The sequence below is a fragment of the Rhinatrema bivittatum genome, chromosome 5 (assembly GCF_901001135.1).
Source record: "Rhinatrema bivittatum chromosome 5, aRhiBiv1.1, whole genome shotgun sequence".
Classification (NCBI taxonomy): domain Eukaryota; kingdom Metazoa; phylum Chordata; class Amphibia; order Gymnophiona; family Rhinatrematidae; genus Rhinatrema; species Rhinatrema bivittatum.
In genome coordinates, this window is record NC_042619.1 from 87,237,073 (window position 1) to 87,257,008 (window position 19,936).

The 19,936-nt window shown below is 41.5% G+C and overlaps 1 protein-coding gene across 2 annotated transcripts in view; it reads left to right on the forward strand.

Moving 5' to 3' along the window:
- The window catches only part of TNFRSF19 (TNF receptor superfamily member 19), a 160,208-nt gene that overhangs the window by 65,449 nt on the left and 74,823 nt on the right, over positions 1–19,936 (forward strand). For both annotated transcript variants that reach the window (XM_029602544.1, XM_029602545.1), the window contains exons 4-5: positions 2,809–2,987; positions 8,833–8,918. In XM_029602544.1, coding sequence (XP_029458404.1) covers positions 2,809–2,987; positions 8,833–8,918 — 265 coding nt within the window. The remainder of the gene's footprint in view (positions 1–2,808; positions 2,988–8,832; positions 8,919–19,936) is intronic.

The window sequence follows — 19,936 nt, forward strand, 5'->3', positions numbered from 1 at the left end:
GATGCATCTTCTATGCCTTTTTACCACCTAATACAGGTGAGCTGTTATAAAATTACTCCCCAAATAGAACATCGCGCCTCAGGTGTCTAGACACTTGGAGGATAACTTTTAAACAATTGCGCATGGCAGCATATATGTGTGTATATAGCTGCACGTAGATTTACTATAGTGTTTTATAACGTGCATCTCTACCCTGCAACTTACGCGCATATTTTGGCTTACGTGCAAATACATGCAATGCATTGAAACCATGTATATCAATGAATTGAACACGCGTATTTTACCCACGTATTTAAATAAATGAACATACATATGTTTTACGCATGAAAGTAAAACAGGACTTACCTGCATAAGTCGGTGTATTTTATAATGTGCATATCAATGAAATTACCAGTTTTACCAATTAGTCCATCAGTTTGCCCATCCCTTCTTCAGGTCATCGAGCCTCTTCTGTTTCTTCAGCCTGAACTCCCCCAAGTTCACCCAGACCTCCCACCCAGTCAGTAGTACACAGTAAGAGGTGAATTTTAAAAGCCCGACATGCACATTAATTAGGGGATGCGAGAAGAAGATGGGCTCACATGCACCGAGCGGATTTGAAAAGCCACCAAGATATGCACATATCTCCCGCAGTGCACACATCGCAAACGTTTTCAAAAAGGCTGGAGCCTGGGCATTTCGGGGCATGAATCTAAAACGTGTGCGTAAATACTGACGTGACTCAACATGTGCCAAGGCCCCCTGCCGTGTACCTGTACTTCGGTTATGGATGCCGTGTAAGTTAAAATTTCAAGAAAACTAGGCAGATCTGCGGGGTATTAAAGGTTGGGGCTAACCGGGGAAAGTGAAGGCTATCAAACCAGAGGGGTTTGGAGGACCTATCTCTTAAGTGGGTGAACTGGGCATGAAGTGGTAAAACTGGGAATAGCGTCGACATGCACCCCTTTTAAAATCCCTTGATTTACACAGTAGAAGTGGCATTTGTGCGCACGTATGCGAACCCACTTAAAATTTCATGCACATGGTATGTGGGCTGCGCGCAAGCCACGTGGATTTTAAGAAACCATAAAGAGTGCACATACATACCCATGCACGCATCAAGAATAAGTGGGTGGAAAAGGGGCAGGGAATGGGTGAGGCATGGGCAGTCCAGGCTGGGGCCAGGATTTACACACATAAGTTCGTATTTTAAAAAGGGCTGATCATGGCCCGCGTCAGCTTGTTATCCATGTTACTTTACTGCTGGTCCTGATGAGGCGCAAGCCTGGAGATATCAAGTTTTAGGGTTTTAGCTCATCGTGAGGGTTTGGGTTCAACAGGAAGGCTTGCGGGATGAAGAACAAGGGGGGGGGGTCTTTAAGATCTCGATATGAACTGGGCAAACTGGTGGACTACTTGGAAAAACTGTTTTTTCCCTCGTGCAAGCTTGTTTTAAAATTTGCCTGCATACACGTGGGATATTTACTCGAGCAACCTCAAAAGATCACAAACACACACATACAATGATAGAAGCCTACTTGCACGCACAGTTTAAAATTGCTGCATATCACCGCTCGCGTTTATGGGCGCACACATGTTCCTTTTAAAATTACCCTGATGACCTTTCAGCGTGTAGGCCGAGGACGGGGGGGGGGGGATCCCTTTGAAAATGCACTCCTCTGTGACCATGATTCATACAGTGCTGGCTGGGAAGTTGGATCCTAAATTCCTAGTCATAATGACAGGTCTTGAGTAGACCTTGTCATGCTCTTCTTTACAGGTGAGCCTAATGATGTATACTAGTATGATCTGATTTTTTTATGCTTTTTTATCTTATGTTCGTTTGACATTATTTCCCCCTTTGTTCAATCAAATATGATTTGTCCATATTACATAGTAATTGCTAGATTAGACCTTTATATGGTCCTTTAATTTTGCATCCATTAGGTACAAGTGTTAATCATTTATTTCTGTTAGCACAGGGAAATTTAAAGACTTATTTAACAACAATGGAGACTAAGAGGTAAAATAGTTTTAAGACACATCGTTTTCCTCTTTGTAGCTCCTATTAATGTTATGGGATGACTTACGGTAATTTCTCTCTAATTGTACCAAAGCTGAGGCTGGGAGCCATCTGCTATCTTATCAGTACTGGCAGATCAAATGACTAGCATGCTTACAGCTTTTAGCTACAGCAAAATTTATTCCTGATTGGTTTAAAACCAGGCAGATGGCAATCTGAGCCCTTCTCAAATTCTATGGGAAACCTTTAGGTTCAGTTAGATTTAATTAAGTTTGTTAAAATTAATGTATAGCGGACAAGCCTCCTTCATGTAATACCTTGTTAGTCATTACCCAGCTCTGTATTGTGTTTGATAGATGGGCTTGGAAGCTCTTAAAGACTGGTGCACTCTCCTTAGCAATTAACTTTGTTCATTTTAGCCCTGAACCTTAATATCAAAGTGTACCTATTCTTTCTTTGTAGGAGGAATAGTTTTCCCAGCTCCTGAGCATTCACACGTCTGGTTTAATTAGAAAGCGGGCAGCTCATAAGCTAGTAATAATGTATCAGTGGGAGTTCTTGAAACCTTTTATCATTCAAATGCTCAGCAGTTTCTTGCATAAAGTGGATGAGTAAGTGTTGCTTACAGAAGTAAGGGAGATTATTAGCAGCAGAGGACACATTTGATGCTGCCGAAAGGACTGCTTTTGTCTTCAGAAAGAACCACTCACAGTAGTGATTTTGCTGTGTCTTTGATTTCTCTCAGCAGATTCTTTAGATCTGTGCTTCCAGTTTCTGAATAGGTTGTTGCCTATTAATCCCTGCAGGAATGTGGCTTTGGTTATGGTGAGGATGCGCAATGCATGACGTGCAGGCTGAATAGATTCAAGGAGGACTGGGGCTTTCAGAAGTGCAGAGCTTGCCTGGACTGCGCCCTGGTTAATCGGTTTCAGAAGGCCAACTGTTCCGCCACCAGCAATGCAGCATGTGGGGACTGCTTGCCGGGGTAAGCCACATTTATTTTCTCTTCAAAGAGTCTGGAAAGTTCACTTCAAATTTCCATGTCATCGGGATGACCTAATTTATAATTTTTTTTTATTTATCAGATTTTATAATTATGCACACAAGTATACACCTGTTTGAAATATACAGTACAAATATTGTAAATGTAACAGTTATAACCAATGGTATAATGAAAATATCAGAATTGCCAAATGTCTACTCAGGAAAAAAGAAAGAGAATGGGGAAAAACAAAAACACAACCACACTAAACAATTATCGGAACAACTTAGCTGAATACAAAAATATCATCAACAAAGCGAAAAAAGAATTATTCTCCAGCAAAATCTCCAAATTTCGTCATAACCCCAGAATGTTATTTACAATAGTTCAGAAACTTACCAAAACTACCCAAGAATCCAAATGTACCAAACATGGAAGCGATGACTTTGCAGATTTCTTCAACAATAAAATATCTCATCTAATCCAATCAAACATAACCGACAACAACCAGAACACCAAACTTAACACCAAATTAACGTCATCATGGTCAAACTTTGATACCACATCCACACTTGAAATTCAATCTATTATAAATAAAATGAACCCTGCCAGCCATCCAATAGACAACATCCCAATAACAACCCTCAAAACAATCGAACCCACCATATCAAAAACCATCACCAAAATTGTTAACTTATCCCTAACCGAAGGTAATTACCCCAAATGCCTCAAGTCTGCTATCATCAAACCAATCCTAAAAAAGAACAACCTAGATCCTGAACTCCTCACCAACTACCGCCCCATATCAAACCTCTCATTCATAGCCAAAACCATTGAAAAAGTCATACACACTCAACTTGACGACTATCTTGAATCAAACAAAATCCTTCCCCCATCCCAATATGGATTTAGAAAAACCTAAACACAGAATCTCTCCTTATCTCCCTAAATGACATTGTTTTAAGAGGCTTTGACAGAGGTGAAAAATACCTCCTCATACTCCTTGATCTCTCAGCCGCCTTCGACACAGTAAACCACAAGATACTGTTGGAGTGACTAACACAAATTGGCTTAACTGGCACCACCTTACAGTGGTTCACCTCCTATCTCTCTGATCGAACATACCAAGTATTAATCAACAACAACCCATCAAAAATGATCGACCTAAACACTGGAGTCCCTCAAGGATCAGCGTTATCCGCCACACTCTTCAACATATACCTTCTTCCCATCTGCCAACTACTAAAAGAACACAGTATCACACACTTCCTATACGCTGATGACATTCAACTTCTAATTCCCATACAAAATTCAATTGAAGACACCTACAGAAAACCTCAGATCTACTGATTTCAATCAAACATCTCCTAAATTCTCTGAAACTCATAATCAATTTTGACAAAACTGAAATAATTCTCATGGACAAAAAACATAATCCAGCTCCACCACCCCTGACCACCCAAAGCAGGAACCTACACCACCCCTACCACCCACACCAGGAACCTCGGAATTATCATCAATAAAGATCTTTCTTTTAAGAAACACATATCAAATAAAACCAAAGAAGGAAATCACAGACTCTTAACCCTAATGCATCTGAAACCATTTCTCAACCCTGAAGACTTCAGAACTGTCCTACAATTACTTATCTTCTCCACCTTCGACTATTGCAACTCCTTACTAATGGGAATACCCTTTTCAACACTCAAACCACTTCAAATACTGCAGAACTCAGCTGCCAGAGTCCTAACAGGAACAAAAAGAAGTGACCATATAACGCCCATATTGACTTCACTTCACTGGCTCCCTATTACTGCACGCATTGCCTACAAATCAATGACCATCATTCACAAAATTCTAAACAACGATCATCAAGGTCTAAACACCCTTAACATAACTCCTCAAAACCCCTCAAGAAACTTACGCTCCAATAACTCAAATTACTTAAACATCCCCACCATCAAAGATGCGCATCTGGCAACAACAAGAGAGAGAGCCTTCTCCATCGCCTCCCCCAAACTTTGGAACACACTACCTGAAGACCTGAGAACTCAGCTCAACATAAAAACATTTTAAAAAGCCCTAAAAACACTATTGTTTCGCAAATTCTACACTGACCCTCATTCATCTGACCATACCAACTCTCAAATGAACGCTCAGCTATAATCTCCAACTAAGCATGCTTACCCGCATCATCCAACCTAATAATGCTTACTGGACTTGATATGTTTATCTCTGTAAATGCTCACATTGTTATAATGTTTCAAAACTGCAAAAAATGTTCACTTTGTAAACCGTTATGATGGCTCTACCGAATAACGGTATATAAAACTCATTAAATAAATAAATAAATATCTTCATCTTATATAATTACATACAGACTGTACTGAAAAAAATAAAGGAAAATAATGGGGAGCCCATGAAATGGAGCATTTCTTAATTATCAAGAAATAAACAAATAAACATATTGAAAATAAGGTAGCCTGAGAGATTTAACCCATTATCCTTAATTAGTTACCAAACAAACAACGAGATCCCTTAGGTGTGGGAGTCTAGAAATGCTCTCAATTGAGATGGTTCAAAATATACATAATTTTGATCCTGATATTTCATATAGCATTTACATGGGAAACGCAGTTGGAACTACGCTCCCTTCTGTAAAACTTCTATTCTCATTGCAAAAAATAGCTCTCTCCTAAGTTGAGTAGCTTTAATTAAGTCCGGGTAGCACCAAACTTTGTAACCATAAAACAGCGCTTGACTATTTCTGAAGAAATGTCTAAAGACATTTGTTTTTGTCCATCAGAAAAGCAAAAGATACAAGCAGCGGTCTCCTTCTTGACATAATTAATTCTTGTGACGACTCTAGTAATGCTGTAATATCTAATGGCTCAGCTGGTTCCTCCATGTTTTCAAGATTAACTTCACCATATGGAAGATAATATGCTTTGGTTACTACCGGTTTTAGTGCTTCAGGAAGCTTCAATATCTATGAAATATATAGTTTGAAAAGTTCCAACGGGGAAATATTATTTATAACTGGAAAATTCATAAATCTCAAATTATGAGCTCTCATACTATTTTCCATATTTTCAAGACTCTTGTTAGTGATTATTTCACCTTGCAATAACGTAGTTTGCACTTTTTCAACCTCTTTTAGCCGTAACTCCATTGCATCTATTTTTTGACTTTGTTGCACTAAATCATTTGCATTTAAAAGCACTTGGTTCTTCATTTTAAGTACAACTTTGGTAAGACCGGATATTGACTTTTCTAATGATTGTAAAGCAATCCAAATTGTGGACAAAGTTATTTCTGATGGAGTTTGTAATGTAATTTCAAATTTTGGCATTTCAAGTCTCTCACCTTCTCTCGGTGTTGCGCCGGCTCCATTCTCCAGGCCTGAGGTTCCAACGACGCTGCGAGATTCTGGCTCTCTGCACCTCAGAGGCTGTCTATCAGCATTTGGCTCCGTGTTAGCAACTTCCAGCGTTGTTAATACTTGTTGAGCCACTAATTCCCCTCCTCGGGTTACCCCCGATCGGGCTGTGGTCTTGTCCCTCTCCTATGCAGCCTGGTGGAGCCGGCCTGTTCGGAAAGCCAGGGCTTAGTTTGTGTAGGTATTGAGATTATTCCTTAAAATTACAGTATAAAAGGAACAATTTATTAGAAAGTATTTTTAAAAAGTAGTAAACAATACATTGATAGAACAGCAGCGGCTGCTCTTTTGATTAACATAAGTCTGAGCTTAGCCAAACTAATGGAGCTAAATATTGTACTCCAACTTGTAGGGTCCCAAATTTAGGGATCTCCTGAAACTTGGAGCCTAAATTTAGGTGCTCAGCCCTGCCTCCTCCTACCATCCATCATAAATTCATGGTTTAAATTGCACGGGGTTCTATGGATAAAAATGGTGTTACACAATTCAAACTGCAGATCTAGACTGGGTGCCTGGAGGAGGCAGATACATCTTGAAGAGCCACCACTCTCCTTCTTTCAATAAGAGGGAGGGAGTAAAAGATCATGCTTGTGGGGGGACAATAACTTCTATGCATAGCGAAGGAGAAAGAGAGACTCATCATGCACATGTGTACACATCCCCAGCTTTACGCCCTTCTTCCTCCTCCTGCATTTACCCTAGTTAGAACATAAGATATGCCATACTGGGTCAGACCAAGGGTCCATCAAGGCCAGTATCCTCTAGCCAACAGTGGCCAATCAAGTCACAAGTACCTGGCAAGTACCCAAACATTAAATGAATAGATCCCAAGCTACTAATTCTTATTGATTAATAGTAGTTTATGGACTTCTGCTCTAGAAATGTATCTAAACTTTTTTTAAACCAGTTACACTAACTGCCATAACCACAACCTCTGGCAAAGAATTCCAGAGCTTAATTATGCGTTGGGCGAAAAATAATTTTCTCCAATTTGTTTTAAATGAGCTACTTGTTAACTTCATGGTGTGCCCCCCTAGCCCTTGTATTATCCAAAAGAGTCAATAACCATTTCACATTTACCCATTCAAGTCCTTTCATGATTTTGTAGACATCTGTCATAACCCCCCTCAGCTGTCTCTTCTCAAAGCTGAACAACCCTAACCTCTTTAGTCTTTCCTCATAGGGGAACTGTTACATCCCCTTTATCATTTTGGTCGCCCTTCTCTGTAGTTTCTCCAGTATAACTATATCTTTTTTGAGATGCAGCGACCAGAACTGCACACAGTATTCAAGGTGCGGTCTCACCATGGAGCAATACAGAGGCATTATGAAATCCACCATTTTTTTTCGCTGTTCCCTTCCCAATAATTCCTAACATTCTGTTTGCTTTTTTGACTGCCACAGCAAACTGAGCCAACGATTTCAATATATTATCCACTATGAGGCCTAGATCTCTTTCCTGGGTGGTAACTCCTAAAGTGGAACCTAGCATTGTGTAACCACAGCAAGGGTTATTTTTCCCTATATGCATCACCCTGCACTTGTCCACATTAAATTTCATCTGCCATTTGGACACCCAATCTTCCAGTCTCACAAGGTCTTCCTGCAATTTATCACAATCTGCAAATTTAAGCACCTCACTCGTCGTGTCTTTCCAGTTCATTTTTAAATATATTAAAAAGCTTCAGTCCTAGTATTGTGATTCCCCGAGAAATGGCAAATCCTGCATCTTGGGCCAGGTTTTTTAGCTGTTGCTGCAATTGAAGAATCGCAGGAGATCAGAGGCTATGGTTATTACCTTTTTTGTACTGTTGAAGCCTCTCCCTTTGCACCCTAGCATTCTTCTGGCTATCACCACTGCTTTGTTTCACTATTTTGCTATCTGGAAATCATTAGATTTGATCACCCCAAGATATCTCTCTTGATCACTAGGTATCAATACTTCATCCTCCCTCATAAACTGCTGTTTGGATTTTTATGCCGCAAATGCATGACTCTACTTTTTCTTCATTAAATCGTAGTTGCCAAACTCTTGACTGCTCTTGAAATGTTTAACCTTTGTGTTGTTTCTGCTTATTTTTAATGGAATAGCACACAGAAAAATGCATTTTTTTATTTGGAACTCACATTGGAAAATTTGGAAATAAAAGGTACTTACTACAATTTAAATGTCAGGAGATTTGATTTGTAATATCCTGTTTGTGCATGTTAAATATGAAAGTAAATTAGTCATAGTCATTTGGTTATACTTTTTCAATTAAATGTGCCTATATCAATTACAGTCTACATAAAATAATTTATTAGGGAAGAATGAGTTCAGTAGGAAAATTTCTATTAAATATTATAATAATCAGTTTACTGAAGCTGTTCTTTTGGTGCCATAACAATAGTATGGATTCTCTTATTTAGATTTTACCGAAAGACAAAGTTGGGTGGCTTTCAAGATATGGAGTGTGTTCCTTGTGGAGATCCTCCTCCTTCCTATGAACCTCACTGTGAGTACACTTTGTGTTGGTACAAATTATGGGCGAATGTTATTTTATACAGTATTTGTTTCCATTGTTGGCATTTATTTCTATTTGTGACACAACAGTGTGCTTTTTTAATGTCAGATTCCAAGGTGTGGGGTTAATAAGCTTCTTTTTCATGTCCTGTTAAAGGAAAAATCCTTCAGATGAAGTAAGTTCCAAAACAAAAAATAATTAGCTGAGTTAAGGTGGGTTTAAAGGTCAGGGAGGAGAAGGGGGAAAGGGAGGAAGGGTAGGTAGGGGGTTAGGAAAGTTCCCTCCCAGTCGACTCCTTTATTGGGACTGGGAGGGAACTGGGCAAAGGATCGATTGTGTTGCCAGTACGAATCCATATAAAGAGTTTTATGAACCATAGTACACCATTTAAATTGTATTCTTTCTGTAATGGACAACTGATAAAGTTAAAATAGCAGCAGAGCTCTAGGTAAACCAATCGGTAAACCTAAATAAATAGAATTACTGTAGTCTAAATGACTAAATGCAAGAGCTTGAAATACAATTCTGAAATTGTCTGGCGCTAGCACTTGTTTAAGCTTATAAAACGCTTACCAAGCAACTCTTAACTTGTGCTTTTAAAGTTAATGAAGAGTCTAGCATCACACCTAGGTTTTGGGTCTCAGCATTTAACTGAAATACATGATCATTTAAACTGATGGTAGGTAAAGGCGCACTAGATGTCTTACCAACCCAAAAGACAATAGTTTGGGCATAGTTTAATATCAAGGCATTTGAAGTCATCCAGTATTGAATAATACTCATACAGTGTTTTAAACAATTAAGAGGAACTTCTCGGGGGGGGGGGGGCCCCACACGGGGAATAAAAAATGCACATCAGGTACATAATACGTTTAGATTAACCTCTGTGATGACAAAACTTTATAAATAAGTGCAGCAGATAATATCAAGCCTTGTGAACCAATCTCCAGTTTGACAAACCTGCTGAGTCCTACCCTGTAAAAAAAAAAAGAGCAGAACCACTTCAATACCACACCTCTTATTCTGAAGCTGTACAATATATTGAGTAATTTTACATGACAAACAGTATCGGAAGCTGAAGTAATATCTAACTGTACCAGAACTCCAAATGTATGCTCCTCAACAGAACAATATGTATCATCCAATAATAATGATAAAGCTTCTGTGCCATAAATCTTCTGAAATCCAAATTGCTCCTTATCCAGAATGGAATTCTGTGTCATAATCTCCTTCAATTGCTTCGGCGCCCATTTTTCAAGGATTTTTCTCAAGGCTCACAAATTCGAAATTCGACAGTAATTTGAGGCTATCTCAGAGGATATACCCATATACTTCTGGATCGGCTTAACAATTGCTTGCTTTAAGGCACAGTACCACTTAAGAGTGATACATTTAAAACACAAACTATAGAAGTCTTTTAATAAGTAAAAAAAGGGCAAGGGTCCAGAGGGCTTGAAAAAGTTCTTAATTGTGCAATAATCTCTTTTAAACCAATTGCTGTTAATGGAACAAATGTATTCCAATAAACCTCGACAACAGACTGTATCAAGTTTTCACTAGCACCATGGGAATGAAGACCTATTGAAGTTTGGTTCTTAAAATTAGTAACCTTATCTTGTAGATATTTAGCCAAAACATGAGGTGTAGCTTTAATTGCATTATTTACTGATGCAAATAATTCTAGAGGTTTATTAATAGAATATTTTAGGATGGTAGCATAATACTCCTTTTTGCAATTATCAAAGCACCTCTATAGTTTGTTAAAATCATTTTATCTTGTTCAGCTTTAGTTCTACACCATTACCTCTCCAGCTTTTGTAGATTCGTTCTCTGCAATAGTAATTCCTGAGAGTACCAAAAGGCAAAATGAGTATATATCTTTCTTCTAACTATTTTTTCAAGTGCCATCTCATACAGCTTCTTAAACGTGGCATTCCATCAATTAGCTGCTTTTTCTGGTAAACTTAATTCAACTTCATCTTTAACTTTATCCCAAGAATTTAATAATAAATCAGCATCTGGTTGTGCTCTTATCTTTTTATAAATAAAATCTGTCTTAATATGTATTTAGTCAGTAGTTATCTTAAATTTTAATAAATAAATGTCCAACCAAAGTATTTGAAAATTATCAGTTAGAGCAATCTACCCTTGCAGTATAATATGATCTACTACTATTAACAAATCTAAAATATGACTCTGACTGTGAGTAGGCAAATGCACTAACTGCTGTAATCCAGAAACTGAAAGAAAATTTTTAAAGTTTTTAACCATAGTGCCATCCATATTGTTACGATGCATGTAGTCGGTGGACCCTTGGGCCGAGACGAGGTCGGTAGTTTCTGTAGGAGGACCCTTGTCGTCGGGAGGTGGACCCTGGAGATGGAGACCCAACAGGATCTTCACCTGTATCAGCCCTTGATCCCCGCAGGTTGAGCCCTTGGGTGTCGGGGCTGGCAGGACTTAGGAGTGGGTCTCCAGACGAAGGTGGTTCTGAAGACGGGAGGCAAAAGCAGAGTTGAGCATACCAGAGATCGAGGCCGGCGGCGGGCAGGAGAATCCAAAGACGGGCCAGAGGTCAGGGCAGGCAGCAGGCAAGGCAAAATCCAGGAACAAGCCGAGTCAAAACCAGAGAAGCAAGCCGAGGGTACGAGGAAGCAGGAACACATGAAGATGGAGCAGGAAGACTCAGAAGCAGAAGCTGGAACACACAGAGGCAGGAATGCAGAGCAACTAGTACTCAGAAGAATGGGACCTGTTGCTAAGGCAAAGGTTGGGCAGCTGGAGCTGCCTTAAGTAGTGCTGGTGGTTGAGAATTCCATCTGGGTCCGCTGGAGGCCTTTCCTGCCGCGGCCCCTTTAAATTGGGGGTGGAGCCCCCCACGCGCGCCTAGCAGGAGCTGGAGCCGGCGGCGGCATTGTCGACTCCCCGCCGCGTTTGGAGAGGGCAGCGGCAGCCTGGGGAGCCTTGACGAAGGCCTGGACTGTTTCGAGGGGTAAGTGTAGTCGGCCGCGAGGTTCCGCGGTTGGCTGCCATAACACGTATCATCATAACATATGTTAAAATTATCTACCACTATAAGGCCTTTATATCTCAAATGTAATATTGACATCAGATCTATGATTAAATCATCCATCTTCATAGATACATTTAGAGAAATGTATAATAAATAAAAGGTCCATGAGCACAATCTTATTAAAATCCTGTCAAAGCCCATGGGACAATTAAATTGTAGTTGTTAAACTACCAAATTCTCTTTATACAATATTAAAACTCTTTCTCCTCATTGAAAACCTCTCACCACTCCAACAAATGTATACCTAAGAAGACACACATTTTTTAATAGAATAGTTTCTAAATTCCAAGAATTTTTTATATGATTTTAGGAAATGCAATTCATCAAGCAATGAATTGGAATTGGAATAATGCATGCTGCAATTTTGTATCTGTTATTTCAACATATTTTTTCCTTGCAGATTGTGCATTTATATAAGCCACAGAAAGACAAAATTGCTGAGTTTTAATATGAGTGTAACCAGCCCTAGGTGGATAAACCAACCATCTCCCCCTTCATAAAGTCATGAGATGGAACACTTAAGTCACCATATTCATCTTGTGCCATTACCACTTCTATCGATGAGCCCAACATAGCTTATCCTACTATAACCAAATGCTGTAAATCTGTTGTGAATCTGCTAGGGAGTTAGCAATCTGTTATATCTGTTAAGAAAGCTGGGCGTTAGATGGGAGGAGCAATCTGAATGAATGGCTCCTAAGAAGGAGGAGCCTCTTATCTTGTATCTCAGATTCTGTTATATTCCGCTATGCTGGGAGTTAGCAATCTGTTAAGGTTCTCCGTGAGAGTTAGCCATCTGTTATGAATCTGAGATAGTAGTGGTGAATCCCGGGCTGGTGGCAGATGACTACGCCCCCGGGAGGATATCCTGAGAGGGACCACCGGCTAGGCTTGAGTATGGAGACAGACACACATTAGTTCTTTTATTAAACAGGTTTTGGAAACCACCAGAGGTGGCAGTAGTGAGCTGATATGCCCAGCAGGGCTGTAGTCCCTCAGGCACTGGAACCGTGATCCAGGATGACTGAGCTGTTGAGAAACTGTAGAAAGTGAGTAGGTAGAGTAGACAAGGTTCATGAACAGAACTAGATGATAAAACTCACATAAGGTCTCAAGGAAGCTCAGGGACTGGAAAGGTTTAGGCCCTCGAGGAGTGAGTACCTGGTTCCAGGGAAAGTTCTGAGAGAGCAATGGTAACTCACAATTGTTTGTAGCAGTGATACCTTCCAGGCAGTAGAGAATCTTCAGAGTGTCCAGGAATATGGGCCCTCGAGGAGCGAGTACCGGTTCCTATCTGTAATCTGAAAGTAAAGAAGAGAGCGAGGCCCCCGAGGAGCGGGTACCTCTGGTAAGTCCGAGGAGGCAGAGTAGCTTGGAGGAACGTAGTCTAATCCGTATCCGAATCCTCTCCTTGCTAACTCAGTTAGATAGTGCAAATAGAGACCTTTAAATATTGGAAGCGGATGATGTCATCTCAGGGGGACGCCCCTGAGGTTCGCGCCCTTGCTCGTACTTCAGTCAGAGCGCACGTGCGCGCCCTAGGTCATCAGGCAACATGGCAGATCTGCAACATCGAGCCAGTCCGGGGATGCTGGAGGGAGACGGCATGGAGACGCCGCGGCAGCCAGCCGTCCGTCAGACCCGGAGGGAGTCACCACAGAGGTAAAGAGGGCTGAGTGAGGGCGTCGAGCAGTGACGGACGCAACACCAAATAAAACACACACCACATAAAATTTAGCAATCTCTCTATTCCCTATAATAAATTAAAATTCAATAGTGTAAAGCAAAATAGTAGCAAATGCACCATGTATTAATGTTGAAACCTAGCATAAAAATGTGGGTAAACATTTAAACAAGGATTCAAATAACAATAATAAATACTTATGTGAATTTTTTGAGGCATCAAATGGGAAGCTTCACCACTATAGTTTTTCTGGTAAAGCACTCAACCCCTTGTCAAAATATGCCAGTCTTTTAAATTTTTTTTGTTAATCAGTGATCCAAAACATCTCAAATGTGAATTCCAAAACTGAGATTTAAACCAAGATGCCCCAAATGTCAGACTGATAAAGTCAGTTACTTAGCTTTTTCTCAAGGTCAGCATTTCTGAGGTTTCCTTCTTCCAAACTAGCATCTTTCCATAAGAAACAATTTTACTGCACTGCAAGTCCCAGTATCGATGGTTCGACTGTTCTTCATCAGGAGACCTGCACCAGAAACTGACAAATACCAATTGAGGACACAGCATATTTAAAGAAGAATTTCAAAAGATGACTGTTGTGCTCCGGGTGTGGATCCTTGGGCCGACCGGCAATATGGGACGGTCGGAAGGCAGACACACACAGTGCGGGATGGATCTTCACCTGGAAACCCGTGACCCCACCAGAGGAGCTGTTAGGGCCCGGGTCGCTAGGACTTAGGTGGCTTCGCCCTGGAAGTCCGAGGTCCCCCCAGGAGGAGCCCGTAGGGACCCGGACCGCTGGGACTTAGGAGAGTCACTGGCGTGAGGGAAAACCGAGGACGGACAGAAGTCTGGACTGGTAGCTGAAGACAGGAATGAGGAGGTGTGCCGGAGTCTGGGTATGCAGCAAGTAGTGGCTCCAAGAAGCGAGCCGGAGTCGAGGCAGGCAGTGAACCAGGCAGAGACGTGAAACAAACCAGGATCAAGGCAGGCAGCAGGCAGGCAGAATCGTGAGACAAACCAGGATCAAGGCAGGCAGCAGGCAGGCAGAATCGTGAGACAAACCAGGATCAAGGCAGGCAGCAGGCAGGCAGAATCGTGAGACAAACCAGGATCAAGACACGCAGGATAGCAGCAACTAACTCTCTCCAAGGAGTGACCATGTTGCAAGGCAAAGCAAAGAAGAAAGCTGCGGGTTTAAATCCCCCTCCGGGGCTGACGTCAGAAGGAGGGCGGATCGGCACATCCGGGTGCTGGGAGCTCAAAAGGACAGCCCTCGCGCGCGCGCATTCCCCCGCAGGGGGCGGAGCTATCCTCGGGCTTGCCGGCGTCCCCACGAGGAGGACGCCGCTGCCATGCGGCCAGGCCGGCCCGGAATTGCGCGGCTCGCGGCGCAGGGAGGAGACCCGCGGGGAAGGTAAGAGCCCTGGTCGCTGCGTAAGCGACTGGGGTCGCAACAATGACAACAAAAAACATGTGACAAAACAGACCCATCCTGTGAAAGCACACCAATGATGTAAACATGGTTATGTGACATACCCAAAACATCAAGTCTCACAGAAATCTGTATTAATGCATTAACTTGTTGAAGACCGACCAGTCAATGTGCAGACTTAATCTGTATGGATGAACAGACCTGAGGGTATGAATCCATTCTTGTTCCAAATGTAAAAGTTGTAAATCCAAGGTGCCTCTGTGCATAGATGATAAAATGATGACCAGGATACTCCATAATAATGACTCACAAGAATGTTGTAACTCTATACAATGTTCAACAATCAGAGCTGTGAGCCAATGATTTTTCACTGCGATTTTCGGCAATTCTTAATCGAAACAGGCAGGAAGTCTTTCCAATATATATAAAAGTGCACAAGGACACAAAATAAAATAGATACTTCAAAGTAAACATCAACAACCACTACTCAGAAGCCCTACCTCTTGAAATCGGAGTACCCCAAGGATCCACACTATCAGCCACCCTGTTCAATATATACCTACTGCCCCTCTGCCAGCTCCTCACGAGTCTCGGCATCACATACTACATGTAAGCCGACGATATCCAATTAATCATACCCGTAACTAACACCATCGAAAATGCAATGAAAATTTCGGCTACCTACCTCGACACCATAACATTCTACTATAAGAAACAGAGCCATCTCCATAGCAGGCCCTCACCTCTGGAACTCACTACCAGAACACCTAAGATTACAAAATAACACTAAATCATTTAAAAAAGAACACAAGACCTGGCTCTTCAGGCAAGCCTTCAAAGACGGGATCGGATAATCTCCCACACCACAATTAACACCATATACCGTTACAGATAGTTAAATCATATTACGGACTGTTAAACACTTTTCCACTAACGATAAACCCAATTTGCCGCCAGATAAACTACTGACTAGAACCCATTTGCATCCATTGTCATAACCGTCGTTATAACCTGTTCTCATCTGTTGTTTGACCTGTTATGTTGTTATTCCAGTTATTTTGTTATATGTAACTCATGGTTACACCAGTTTACTGTTCTGTTATACTAATGGTCGCTTACATGTAATTCGTTGTTTTAAATGTAAACCGGAGTGAAAGCCTCTAGCTAAACTTCGGTATATAAAAACGTACAAATAAATAAAATAAAATATATTATTCCCATAGAAGTATAACTGAAGGAATGCCGTAATTGGACTGTAGATCTATTAGGGAACATCAAAGTGGTGCCTGTGTCTGCTTGTTGACAGGCTCCGAAGATTATGTTCCACAGTTAATGAATATAAACATCAAGCTCAAAGAATGGTCTCTAATTTTTTGGAAAGGGATTATCCCATTTCTTGTTTAAAAAAAGCTTATAAACATGGTAGCTTTGAAAATAGCGATTTATTATTGCTTCCTAAGAAAAAGAAACTGCTAGACAAATTATGTGTTATTCCCTTTTCTACTCAAGCTAATGCTATTCGTCGTGTCATTTTACAATGCTGGCTGCTTCTTTCTGTGCATCCGGTGTTTCACAGTCCTCCTATGTTTTCTTTTAAGCAAGCATGCAATTTGAAGGATTTATTAATTCGATCATATGTCACGAAGGCATATGTGACAAGTACAAATTTTGGTTATGCGAAGTGCATCCACAATAGTATGACATGTCAACAATGTTATCTCCAATATTGTACCTCTCCCTTGGGTTTTGCAGCCTAAGTCAGTATCTAAAACGAATGCGTAGGTTCCCATACTCGTGCATATGTGTGTGTGACCGTACTTACGCTGGAATTTTGCACACATACTTTTTAAAATAAGCGCATTTTTGTGTGCTCCTAATTTTAAGTGGCCGCACGAGCAAACATAAATCACGTATCATCCTTAACAATTTGTCGGCTTTAACATGCACAGGTAAGCAGATTTAAAAATATGTACAAGTGAAGAAAATAGCCTGTTTGACCAATGAGTCCACCAGTTTGCCCAACCTACCTCTATGTCAAACAGACCCCTCTGATTCTTTAGCCTGCACTCCCCCCTGTTTACCTAGACCCCTCACCCAGTAGTTTTTGGCCTAAAATGAGTTTCTTCACACTTACACCTCATTAAGAGCATAAGAAAATTTGCGCAGCTAACAGATTAAAAATAGGTATATAAGCGCGTAAATATTGGCCTGGCCCTGGAATGCCTTGACATGCCCTGATTCCGCCTCTTTTTCATCACATTTGGAGCAGATCTTTTAAAATTCACATCTTAAATATAGTACTCTGCTTTTTTAATATTTAAATTTAGCTGTTAGACTCTAGATCATTCCTTGAGCTTGTCTAGATCCCTCCTCATGTTTTCTATACCAGTGGTTCTCAACCTTTTTTCTGATGGGACACATCTGACAGATGGTTCTCACATGCATGACACACGGGGCTAGATGTAAAAGTACAGTTTGCATCCACGGGAACCCTCCTGACCCACAATAATGGATGTAAAGCAGAATTACAACATTCCCTATACAACTCACCCTACAAAAAAGATATTTTGGTTCTGGTGTCATCTCAGTAACAGCAACTCAAACTCCTCTCCTACCAGGCTTAATAGCCCTACTTATGAAAAGACAGCAGTTTACCACCAATGCATGTCCTCTTGAGAAAACACAACAAATAAGACTGATACAAACGCTTAAGTGCTAGTAAAATATCTCACCTCAGTAACACACACAGAACCAACCTAACATACTCCCAGGATCTGCAGTTATGCACATAAACTAATCCGCACACAGTTACACCTATATTATGGAATACACTCAAACAGGAGCAAACCTATCTATGAAAAGGCAACACTACAAATATTAAATCAGGCCCTAAACACCAATACACCTCCAATTAGGAAAACAGAACTAGCAAGCAGTTATAGATCCCCACACAGAAATAATTGTAAAACTATACTAATAAGCAGAATAAATGTTTCAAAACAGCTATGAACAGAATAATATCCAACAATTAAAAACTCATAAAAACTATTAAAAATTCTTCAAACACCAATAAAATATTTTTAAAAAGCAGACACATCACATAATATTAAATAATTAAAATGGCAGTCAATCAAGAAAAATAAACTTAAAAAGTCACCTTTACTTACCCCCCTCCAGCAAATACTCCTACTCCTCTTCCGTGCAGGTCGAAGCACACACCAGAAGTAGCAGTAGTGGCTAAGCTCTATACTCATGGTCCTCTTCCTTAGGGCCCATGACCAGTCTGTCTCTCACACACACACCATACCAGTCACACCCCCATGACCAGTTTCTGTCTCTCACACACCAATCATCTCCCAACCAGTCTTTGACACACACACACACCAGTCACCTTCCTGAACAGTTTCTCTCATGCCATACGCACACACAGGCTTCCCACTCCCGTGTTCTATCTTACATATATGGGCTTCTCACTCCCATTCTGTCTCACACACACCCAGGTTTCTCACTCCCATGCTCACTCTCTCCACATGCACAGGCTTCTCATTCCCATTATCACTTTCTTTCACATACACACAAACCAGTCTCTCTCTCATTTCCATGCTCGCTCTCTCCACATGCACAGGCTTCTCATTCCCTTAATCACTTTCTTTCTCTCACATACACACACATCAGTCTCTCTCTCACACACACCATCACCTTACCAACCACTCTCTCTCATGCATGCACACACACAGGTTTCCCACTCCCATGCTCTCTTTCACATATACAGGCTTCTCACTCCCAAGCTTTCTTTCACACACACCCCCACGCAACCAGGCTCTTACTCCCATGCTTTCTCACATACCCAGATTTCTCACTTCCATGCTTTTTCTCTCTCTCACACACACACACACACCAGTCACCTCCCTGACCAATCTCTCACTCTCTCACACACACTCCAGTCATCTCCCTGACCAGTCACTTTTATTCTCTCACATATACACACATCACTTCTCTGACCAGTTCCTCTCAATCACACACATGCTCTCTCTCACACACTTACACACATGCTCTCAATCAAATACATGCTCTCAATTACATGCATGCTCTCAATCACACATAGGCTGGCTGTCTTCTCTCTCTTACTCACTTCCTCCCCCCCACTCCACCCCCACCCCACCCGAGGCACAAATGGTAGCTGCAGTAGCCTCCTCCAGCCCCTGCAGGCCAAGAAAGAAGAATCCCATTGTCTGCGGGATACTGCTGTCTCCTGTGCCGATTTCCGGCTGCTTCGATTGCTCCGGGCCACGTTACTGCTCGGGGGCCGATGCTGCTGCCGCCGATACTTTTCCACATGGCACGGCTCTTTCTCCTTCCTGCACATTGCACTGCGTATCACTTCCTGTTCCGGGGCAGGTGCGGGAAGAAGAAAAGGCCAGCCGCGGGTGCCACAGCTTCCTCTAACACCGCTGCCGTTCCCATTGGGCTTGAACGTGCTGTTAGCCTGGCGGCAACGGCAGCAGGGAAGGGAGAGACTGGGAGCTCGCGACATACACCAATGTGTCGCCAAGCACTGGCAGGTATCGCGACACACTGGCTGAGAAGCCCTGTTCTACACCATCCTAGCTTTCTGTTCTGTTGCAGATTTTGTTGTCATCCGCCAAAAGACAAACCTTTCCCGACAATCCTTCCGCTATGTTGCTCACAAAAATGATGAAAACAACCAGCCCAAGGACTGATCTCTGAGGCACACTGCTAGTATTGCCCCCTTCCTCAGAAGAATAACGACCATTTACCACTACCCTTGTCGAATCCCATTCAGCCAGTTTCTAACCTAG